Below are 11164 nucleotides of genomic sequence, written 5' to 3' on the forward strand. Positions count from 1 at the left end.
TGAACCTCTTGAGTGGTGAGGACGGAAAACCTTGGGAATTGAAACTTCATGAACACTTCATGCTTTAGAAGATGGATACCCCATGAAATTTCCTCATGTTTTGATAGGTTATAAGCATAATTGTGGAAGCTGGGACAATCTTTACTTCAAGATCAGCTTACCTGTGTGATAGGATGTCAAGTTTAAATGTTCTTTATGGATGGTTCATGAAGATGTGACTCCTTGTTTCTGTGATGATGTCATCTTCCTTAGTCACCATCCTCATGAGTAATGTGGAAAGGTAAAAAGAAAGCAAAAAGACTGTACCAATTAAAAGCATCTTCGTTTCCTGTAGTATAAATAATTTCTTTGATTAAACTTCAACCACGTTTCAGAGAGCCTACCTGGGGTTAAGATGAACACCGGTGATAATACTGGTTTATAAGACTTGAGGCAAGGATATAGAATAACTGACCACGCTTCCTTGTACTGGTCTCTATGGCTAGAGAACATGATCATCTCAGTGAATTCATGTGATTCTATTGATGCGTAGCCAATGTGGATTCAGTCAGTGGAATTCACCATTGGAGTTAATGTTTGAAGGACTCATTGATTATGTACTATCTTAGCTTTGCCACCGCTTAGTGGAAATACTTTTGTTGAAATGGTGGAAATAAAGTGAAATAGAGAAAATAACAGAGATATTCATTATTGATAAGATAATATTTTAGAATATATTTTGTAAGACTCAGGAAAGAACTAGTGAATTCCAAATGATAAAAGTTTAAAAAAAACCCTTCAGAAAATCCATAACATTATTTAATGAAGACTATTTTTTTGATGATTTGAGGGATGAGCCTGAAAATCCACTGAAATAAAAATGAGAACTATTTCATCCAAATCTTTCAAAGAGGGTTAGCAAGCAGGGTCAGAGTGGGTGGGGTGATGGAGGATGGAGTGGTTGGACCCCACCTTTTACCTTCCCTCTTTTTGATTCCTATATGGCAATGGCTAAGACTGGAAACAAGTTTTGGCTCCACACCAGCCTCTGAGTTTCTGTGTCCTGCACTGGAGGCCCACAACATTTTCCAGAAGTTAATTTTTTTTTTTACCAGCAAGATTTGGTCCACTCATGTGCCTCCCGAGTGCCCAGTGTAGCCAACAAACTTTGTACCATTGAAAAGAATGACAGAATGAGCATTACAGAGAAGAAAAGCAGTTGGAAGGAACTTTTTGGGGGAAAATCATTCAGCATCTTTGTTCTCCTTTAAAAAAAGGAGGCAACTGATTGAGGCTTAGTGAGTAGAAGAGAAGGGACCAACATTATCTTACAGGTTGGGACAGAACTGGGACTGGATCTGGACCATCCAGATCCTATTTTCTTCATGTGACCTCAATTGTGTTGTTACTCATGGGGCGGGAAAGGTGGGCACAATACCTCATGGGGGTCAGCAGAAGATAAATTCAGCTTACAGCTCAGGAAAGGCTTAGTGTTTGTGACACTGTTTCAGTAGGCTGCCTGAAATGTTGACCACCACAGGATTATTTCAGGAATAGGCAATTTGGAGTGGTCAGTGTACTGGGGGCTGTATTCAAATCAATCTGTATCTTGAAATCTTTTCTCTGTTTTTTTTTTTTTTTTTTCTTTCTAGAAATATGCTAGATAGCTTCAGTTGTCAACTTGACACACCTGGGGAGAAGGATCCTCTAATGAGGCATTTCCTCCATCAGATTGACCTGTGGCCTGTGGGGCATTTTCTTGACTGCTGAGTGATGTGTAAGGGCCCAGTCCTCTATGGGTGGTGCCATCCCTGGGCAGCTGGTCCTGTGTTGTATAAGAAAACAGGCTGAGCACAGGCCAGAGCAACAAGCCAGTAAGCAGTACTCTTCCATGGTGTGTTACTTTGGTTCATACCCTTGACTTCCCTTGATGATGTACTGTGAGCTGTAAGCCATATAAACCCTTTCCTCCCCGGGTTGGTTTTGGTTAGTGCTTTTATTACAACAATGGAAAGTAATTATGACAAAAGTTGGTACCAGGATAATAGGGTATTGCTGTGAGAGACCTGGATATGTTGTTTTGGGGAGGATTGTTGAAGCATTTGGAACTTTGGGTTAGAAAAGCCATTGAGTGCTCAGAGCTTAGAGAGCTGTTGCTGTGGAGCTTGGAACAGTTATGCTGAAGAGAAATGTGGATGATGGGTGCCTGGCTCATGACATTTCAAGGGAAGCAAATACTATCAGGGCTATTTGTGTGATAATTTGAATTGAGAATCTGCATTTTCTGGTCAGCTAGGTTGAATAATCTGCCATGAGTAACAATAGACAAGCATCACTATGGAAAAATCTTCTGGGAAGTATTTCCTTAGGGTCCAAGGGGAGCCTGTGGCTCCATTTCAAGCTCGAAGCAGAACTCGGTAATGTGTAAGAGTCTCCCACATGGTACTGTTGTTTAAAAAAAATTATTATTTTTTATTTCATGTGTACGTGTGTATTGTCTGCGTGTATGTAAGTGCACCAATGTTATGCAATGCTCATGGGGGTTAGAAGAAGGTGTCAGATTCCCCTGGAACTGAAGTTATGGACAGTTGTTAGCTGCCATGTGGGTGCTGGGAATTGAACCTGGGTCCTCTGCAAGAGCAACCAGATACTGAGACATCTCTCCAGCCCCAATGGTACTGGTTTTGAAGGCATGAAGGAGTCCCAGAGAGAAGTTAAAGCTTGGCACTGTGAGAGGTCAGGAGAGACATTAGTGAAGGTGTAGCGCCAGTTGCAGTGAAGACCCCCAGCACTGAAGACGCCAGGGAGAGAATCTGAGGTTTTGTACCCTGAGAGGCCAGAAGAGCCCATTGATGAGGGTACAGCCTCAGTTTTGGTGGAGACTCCAGCGAATTGGAGATGTCAGGACCATGGGGCAACCATCAAGGGCAGCAGCAAGTGTGGAGTGAGCCTCTGAGACAAGCTGTGTGTGCTGTGGATGGCAGAGCCAGAGAAGTGGAGCTGCCCACATCCTTTGGAGCCCAGAAGATCTTGAGTGAATCCCAGATGTCCAACACTGAGCGACATTGCTGGACTTTGGTTTTGCTTAACAGTGCCTGGATTTTCCCTTGTGAAATATAGTACATGACACATTTTGGATTCTTAAAGTACATAGTTAAGAGATTTTTAAAAAGAGACTTTAAACTTTTAAAGTGTTTGAATTTTTTTAAAGACTGTGGGACTTTTAAAGTTGTACTGTTTTATATGGTGATATTAGCATTATATCTTAGGGGCAAGAAATGGAAAGGTTGTGGTTTAATTGTGATGTGTTTGTGAGCAAAAGCCTAAACATGGGGGCTATGGTTGGGAGACAGAAATTTAGGAAGTAATAGAAAAAGGGAAAATATTTGTTAACTGTGAGAGAGAAAAATAAACAGCTACAGAAAGGTCTAAAAACAAGACATTAGTTTTTCTAGGTAGCTTTCTGAATTATATATACAAATGGGTAACAAATGCATGGATACTCAATCTCAGTAATTATAATACGTGTGCAGACTAGAACAACGAGAAGCCACTTCACACCAAGGGATGCGTGCCATGGAAAACCAAATGTTTCTGATCACTGAGAAGAAGGGAAATCCCTACTTGACATTCCTAAGCAGTGTGCAAGAGAAACAGAAAATAAGTGTGAAAATCCCATTCTAAGAAACCTAGGTGTATTATGACCCAAAACCACATACAAAAAAAAGGGTGTGGGCCCTTACTTTGTCACATCTGTGTGCAAGAGATCACCCACACTCTAATGAGATATGATTTCTCCAGTACCGAGCTCAGATGTGTTATGTAAGATAGATGGGATTCCTCATTTTTAACAGAAGACATGACGTCAGGGGTGGAGGGGTGAGGGTGGAGATGGGGGAGGAAGTCTGAATATAATAAAAATTCATTGTATGAAATTCTTGAATCAGTAAAATTTCTCTTAAACTTAAAAATTGTTGGTGAGGAAGTTGAGAAGTTCTAATCTTTACACATTTGGCAGTTTTCAGAAGATTAAGCAGAATTGACATATTATCTTATAATTTCACTCTTGTTATGAACCCCTTAGGAATTTAAAACACATTAAAATGATTTGCACAGGGATGTTTGTAGAATTTTATTTATAGTGGTCAAGAGTTGGAAAAATTCAAACATCCACCTTGTGATAACTGAACAAATAAATGTGATCGTATGTACGCACAACTGAATATATTCAATCACAAAAGGAGTGAAACGCTGAGAACATTATAACATGGACAGAGCTCAAAGGCACTATGCTGAGTGAGGCCAGACACAACAGAAAACATGCTTTATGGTTGCATTTATCCAAGCACCTAGTGGATGTCAGGAGCTGGGAGAGGGAGGGCTGCATTATGGCAATGGTGCTTCGTTGTGGAGATGATGAAAATGGCCTGAAGGCTGAAGGATAGGTGTCTGTGTGAGGACACTGTGATACGCTGGAAGCCAAGGAAACACTTCAAAATAATTTAAATTTTATCTCAGCTAAATAAAAAGGTTTTGTTAGAAATTTTAGACGATGTGTTCCACTCTCTCCTGTTATCCAACCTGTTTCACATGTATTGAGTAAAAGTTTGAATTGTTCTAAACTCATGCTGCTTTTTTTCCTGAGGTAATAAATAGATATGTTTATTATTTAACAATGTATAAATTAGCATATCATATTATATCCCTTAAGAATTATTGTCAAACAAGAATTAAAATAGGGAGGATACTTTACCTGGGGAAGGAATAGGAAAAGTTATGTAGGGAGAGAGAGCAGAGATAAATAACACTTAGGTGATGTGCAAAACCAAAGGGAAATGTATTAGCTCAAAAGATTACTGAAAACCACACATTATATATACGAATATATATGTGAGTGCATGTGTGTACCTGAAGGCTATATAACAACAAACAGTGCTAGACAGGAGAAACCTTCCTAAAATCATGCTATTTTTTTGTGTATTTTTATTGAGTTTTTGTGCATTTCATAAAATAAATCTAGATAGAGAGAACCCAGTGGATGAACTTGTACCAAGGGGTACAAAAGCCTAGGGATGTATGGATCATGTCTGTGATTTTGACCCTAGATGCCTATGTGACCTTCCCACCCTGGTGAGGTGGTCTGGATTACATGTGAGTCGTGTGACCACTGCACTTCTCCCTATGTGTCAGTGTGTGTGTGTGTGTGTGTGTGTGTGTGTGTGTGTGTGTGTGTGTGTGTGCAAGTGTATGGAGGCCAGAAGACGACCCTGAGTGTCGGCTCATTTGGCTAGGCTGGCTGGCCACCAGCCCCAGGGAGTCTCCTTTCTCTGCCTCCCCACTGAGACAGCAAGTGTGATCCCTCATGCCTGGCTTTTTAACGTGAGCTCTGGGGAGCACACCCAGGCTCTCATGTCTACACCAGGCACTTCACTGAGTGAGCCATCTCCTCAGCTCAACTTCTGTACTTCTGACCCAAACCCTGTTGATTTCATGGGCAAACTGCAGGTTGTTACTTTTCTCATGGACTGAAGAAAAATTTTAGACGTGTGTTTGCAGATTTGTAGGAAGGAAATAGAGTCTTTAAAATACTTCCATTTATTTATTTATTGTTGTGTGTGGTGGGCTGGGCTGGGCTTTTGTGCTACAACCTGTGTGCAGTGGTCAGAGGGCAATTTGTAGGACTCACATAGGAGCCAGTTCTCTTTTGCCACGATGTGGGTTCTGGCATCAAATGCAGGTCATCAGGTTTGGTGGAAAGTACCTTGACCTGCTGAGCCATCTCGCCGGCCCAGAAATAGATTGCTGACAAAATAAATTGTGTGTACTGGTCTGATTTCTGAACTAATCTTCCTCTATAATTCATATATGTTATGATTTCTCTCTCTCATTTAAGAAAATGCATATATTTCATTTAACTATCTGTAGGGGGTTTGTCTTTGAAAGGTCGTGTAATTCACTTTCTATGGAATAAAGTTGGAGCCAAAATAGAGACTAGAGATAAAAATCTCAGTTTTCTGTCACCTCAAAGAAGCATAGCGTGGATTGTGATCCTACTAACTGCTTCCTTAAACACATTATGCACAGGTCAATTGAGTGATTCACTCCCCAGAGTGTGCTTTCTTCAGAGCGATGTCCACTCGTTATGAAAATCACTTCCTAATTTTTGATTCGGTCCTCCTCATCAGAGCTCAACTCAGGGCAGCCTTCACATCCTTGTTCCTCAGACTGTAGATGAGAGGGTTGAGCATGGGGGTGATCACAGCATAGAAAAGCACCACTACCTTGTCCTGCTCAGCAGAGGCTGTGGAGCGGGGCTGCATATAGATGAAGAGGGCCATCCTGTAAGACATGGAGACCACAGTGAGGTGTGAGGCACAGGTCTCAAAGGCTTTGTGGCGTCCCTGGGTGGAGCGGATCTGCAGAACGGCAGCCACAATGTAGGCATAGGACAGAGAAACCAGGCAGCAGGGCACCAGCAGCACCACCACACTAGAGATCAGTATCATCACCTGGTTGAGGGTGATGTCCACACAGGCCAGCCTGACCAGTGCCAACGTCTCACAGGCCACATGATTTAACACATTGTTCTCACAGGTGGGCAGGCACATGGTGACTGCTGTCTCCATGGCAGAATTGGCCACACCCATAAACCAAGAGGCACCTGCTAGCATCATGCAGAGCCTGGGGCTCATCACTACTGTGTAACGTAAGGGGTCACAGACAGCCACATAGCGGTCATAGGCCATGGCAGCCAGTAGCAAAAATTCAGTCCCCCCAAGAGTCAGTGCAAAGAAGAGCTGGGTCCCACACAGGGTGAAGGAGATGGTCTTGCTCTCCATGAGGAAGTGCACCAGCATCTGGGGAACCCCGCTGGAGGTGTAGCAGGTATCCACTATGGACAGATGGCAGAGGAAGAAGTACATGGGCAGGTGGAGACGTGGGTCCACTGCAATCAGGAGGACAATGAGCCCATTGCCCAGCAGGGTCAGCAGGTAGGTGGCTTCAAACAGGACGAAGAGTCCAACCTGGATGTGCTTGTCACTGGAGAGACCCATGAGGATGAACTCAGTCACCCAGGTCACATTTTCCCTCCTCATGCAGGTCACATTTTCCCTCCTCATGGAGTAGGTGGGTCAGTTGGCCAGGAGTTGAGGGGGGTGGGGAAGTAGAGTCAAAGAGGGACAGGTAAAGATATCACCATAGATGGTGAATGAAGTCCTCCACTAAGATTGGGGCTAGAGGCACTCAACCTGGCCTAGTAACCTAGGTGGTTAAGGGAGAAAACAATGAAGACATTGGGTATGACACTGCTAAATAAATAAAAAGAAAAAAGAAACAGGCATGATATAATCCTGTTTATAGGAGCTGGAGGATCAGGAGCTCAAGGACAGGATGTGTTACAAAGGAAGCCGGAGTGCAGAAGGGGCTGCAGGAAATCTTGCCTCAAAAAAAGAAAAACAGTGAAGACATTGGAGAAAAAAAACAAGGATTCTCACACTAAAGTTGTGTTTCCGAAGGACTGCGTCTCTGCCTTGGCCAAGTTTTTGTGTCTAGCATTCTGCACAGTAACAGTTATAACCGTTTCCTGGGAGGGGAGGAGGAAGGGCTCGTAGAAGGGCAAAGGTGGGAGGTAAAGGGGAAAGACGATGTAAATACGGAGAAGGCAGAATGGAAGTGGAATGCAGGGACGTCTCAGAACATGGGAAGAACATGTTTGTGGGGTCGTTTCCTAAGTCTTTTTTTGACAGGTCTCCCTAGTTCCAGCCAGCCTGGACGTCATTATGTGGACCAGGTGGGCCTTGATCTCACAGAGATCTGCCTGCCTCTGCCTCCGGAAGCTGAGATTAAAGGTGCCCGCCACCATGCCTGGTGTGTTTCCTAAGTCTTGAGCGCTTTTTTTTTTTTTTTTTAATCCTTCTTATAAGTCTAGGTCATAGTCTTGAAGGGAGTCCTCTCACATACCCCTCATGTCACCAATCAGTGATGAGTGCTGAGGATGCCTGTATCCTTGAGATGGATATTGGCAAAGGAGGAGCTGTGTGTTTAGGAAGCATGTGGAACAGTCTGTACCTGTCTGTGAGAACAAAAGGCAGAGACAGGGATCCTTCTCTCTTGATTATTTTTTTATTTTCAGGTAGGCTTTCACTATGTAGCCCTGACTGGTTTGAAACACACTATGTAGACCAGGCTAGCCCTTGAACTTACAGAGCTCCTCCTGCCTCTCCTTCCTGAGTTCTGGGATTAAAGATGTGAGCCACCACACCTGGCTCTCTTGATGCTTATAATGTAGGGATACAGATTAATTTTAAAATTACAAAGATTAAGTACGATTGTGCTGAGTACTATGGAGAGGACAAGGTTAATTAAGTTTGAATCTTGGTAGACATTACTTTTTTTTTTTTTTTAAAGAAGAGTTTAGTTTTGGCTTATAGTTCCAGATGAATGCAGTCCATCACAGTGGGGAGACATGGCAGCAGGTGGAGGAGGGATGTTAGTATGAACAGGAGGCTGGGTGACCTCACACTCACACTCAGGAAGCAGAGAGTAAACAAGAAATGCAGCTAGGCTATAAAGCTTCAAGGCCAACCCACATTGTCCCACTTCCTCCAGCAAGGCTCCACCTCCTAAAGGTTCCACAGCCTTCCCAAAGAACATCGGTAGATATTCTTTATAGCTCAATAGCATTCAACTTGTATAGTGAGGTTCAAGCATTTATTTACATCATGAAAAAGCCATGTGCTGGGAATTCTTGGTGAACAAAGACACTCATGTTGATGCTACTGTGAAGGGATGGAAAAGCTCTCAATCTTAACAGTTCTGAATTCTTGTTTCTTAGCTAAGTTTGTAGTAGGTCATCTCCCTTCAGTCATGGTCACTGACTGCTCCTTGAGAAAATATAATTCAATGCCATCAGATTTAGTTTTTTAAATTTAATTTTTGCAAACTCCATATAATATGTTTTGGATATTTAGATCTCTTCCCCTATCTGCACCCTTAATATTCCCAACCCAAGTTCACGTGTTCTAGTTTAAAAAAAATTTATTTATTACTTTTATTTTATGTGTATGCGTGTATTGCCTGCATGTAGGTAAGTGTACCCATGTCGTTCAATGCCCGTGGATGTCAGAAGATGCTGTTGGATCCCCTGGGACTGGAGTTAAGGACAGCTGTTAGTTGCCATGTGGGTGCTGGGATTTGAACCTGGGTCTTCTGCAAGAACAACCAGTGTTCTTAACCGCTGAGCCATCTCTCCAGCCCCTCATGTGTTCTATTATATATACTATTATATATCTATATTATGCAACTCTACCATCTATCTATCTACCTACCTACCTATCATCTATCTATCTTCTATCTATTGAGTCAAATTTGTGTCCCCAGATCCCTTTGGTGTGGCTTCATTCACTGGAGCCACCCAGAGTCATACCCTTAAAGAAAACTAACTCTTACCCTCCCAGCAGCTATGGGTTGTCCGTAGTTCCTTAGCTAGGGTTAGGGTTTCTGGGAAATGAAAATTGAAACAACTTTGAGATTTCATCTTACTCCAGTCAGAATGGCTAAGATTCAAATAACTAGCAATGAAAAATGCTGTTGAGGATGTGGAGAAAGGGGACCACTTATTCATTGCTAGGAGTGCAAACTGGTGCAGCCGCTATGAAAATTGGTAATGAAATTCCTCAAAAGGCTAGAAATACATTTACCACAGGATCAGGGCACAGTGCTCTTATGCTATATACCAAAGTCATACACTCTATATCCTACTACTACAGAGATACCTGTTCATCCATGTTCACTGTGGCTCTATTTACAATAGCCAGGAAATAGAAAAAACCTAGATGTCCATGAACTGATGAATGGATAATGAAAGTACAGTACATTTGCACAATGGTATTCAGCTCTTAAGATTTTCTTAATGATAATCTCTAGGTGTGTTTTTTGTTCTCTAAGTATTTAAGAATCAAATTAATTAAAATTTACTTATAGCTGAATTTGTACTTTATGCTTTTATAATTTCACACCAGACACAGTGTTCTTTGATCAAAGCCCTTCCATCAGTCTCTCTTACGTTATCTCTATATTACAAAATCCCTTCTTTCAAAGTCTTCCTTCTTCTATTGAGAGAGAGAGAGAGAGAGAGAGAGAGAGTCCCACTGTATTCAATAGGGTTGCCTATTGAATAAACATGAGTGGGAGGATTACTTGCTTGAGTGGGGACTATGTGCCATGTTTATTGCTGCTCTACTCACAATAGTCAAGAAAGGAATCAGCCTAGATCATCACCAACAGATGAATGGATATACAATGTGGTACATATGTACATCAGAATTTTATTCAGCTGTAAAGAAAAATGAAATTATGAAATCTTCAGGTAAATGAATGAAATTGGAAAACATTACATTGAATGAGGTTACCCAGGCCCCAAAAGACAAATGCCAGATGCTGTCTCTCAGATGTGAATGCTGGCTTCAAATCTTTTGCTTCCTGTGTTTAACCTGACATACCCGTACAACTGGAAAGGGGCAACTGGGAGAGAATGCCTTAAGAGAGGGGAGGGAGGAGAACACAGGTGATATGAAAGTGATGCGGAAGGATACTGGGTGAGAAAGGTTTAAATAGGGATAAGGAGACGAAAGAAAGAAAGGGAATACTGGGGCGAGTTGACCTATATTTTCAACTGGCCTGGAGGAAATACTACCTTTTGATATAAAGTGCATGCTTAAAAACTCAGTGGTTCCATAGACTCAAATAAGAAATTTAAAAAGTTGGACCTTGGCACAGTCTGTGGGAAGTCAATGAGCTGGTTTGTGCAAATCACTGTAGCCAAACAGCAAATTCAATATGTCAGTGTTAAGACAGCAAGAGCGGAGCCACAGTATCTAATGCAAGAGGTCTGGACAGCATAATTCCATCCTGATTTCCCTGGCAGAAAACAGTGGTTAGAGCCCTACCTAATGGGGAGAGAGAGAGAGAGAGAGAGAGAGAGAGAGAGAGAGAGAGAGAAGATAGAGGGTAGAGGAGGCAGCTCTGGCTTTCCTTCAGTGCTATGACTAGAAGGTGCCTTTATGGAAACCATGAAGGGCAGAAAGTGGCTTTGAGTTCTCAGTGGTGGAGACCAGGGGCTGGGATCAGAGCTCAGGGAGGCACTGGATGTGATTCTGAGTGCTGCTCAGAGCATCTGTGGAAG

The 11164-nt window shown here is 42.4% G+C and overlaps 1 protein-coding gene across 1 annotated transcript; it reads right to left on the reverse strand.

Annotated features, from left to right (window-relative positions):
* Positions 1–4328: 4328 nt before the first annotated feature.
* LOC103730407 (olfactory receptor-like protein OLF3) lies at positions 4329–7076 on the reverse strand. Its single transcript, XM_008828629.2, has 3 exons — positions 6173–7076; positions 5747–5829; positions 4329–4451 (listed from the first exon to the last, which is right to left on the reverse strand). The coding sequence occupies exons 1-3, from the start codon at positions 7074–7076 to the stop codon at positions 4329–4331; spliced, it is 1110 nt and encodes a 369-aa protein (XP_008826851.2).
* Positions 7077–11164: the final 4088 nt, after the last annotated feature.

The sequence above is a fragment of the Nannospalax galili genome, unplaced genomic scaffold (assembly GCF_000622305.1).
Source record: "Nannospalax galili isolate Female #2095 unplaced genomic scaffold, S.galili_v1.0 scaffold233, whole genome shotgun sequence".
NCBI lineage: Eukaryota > Metazoa > Chordata > Mammalia > Rodentia > Spalacidae > Nannospalax > Nannospalax galili.

Excerpts from the sequence above, each read along its gene's own strand:
- LOC103730407 (XM_008828629.2), bottom strand. The coding sequence starts at position 7,076 with ATGAGGAGGGAAAATGTGACCTGGGTGACTGAGTTCATCCTCATGGGT. Across the intron at positions 5,830-6,172 it reads GGATGTGAAGGCTGCCCTGA|GAAGATTAGTTCAGAAATCA; the intron begins GTTGAGCTCTGA and ends TGAATTATAGAG. Across the intron at positions 4,452-5,746 it reads CCGGCGAGATGGCTCAGCAG|CGTATCACAGTGTCCTCACA; the intron begins GTCAAGGTACTT and ends CTTGGCTTCCAG.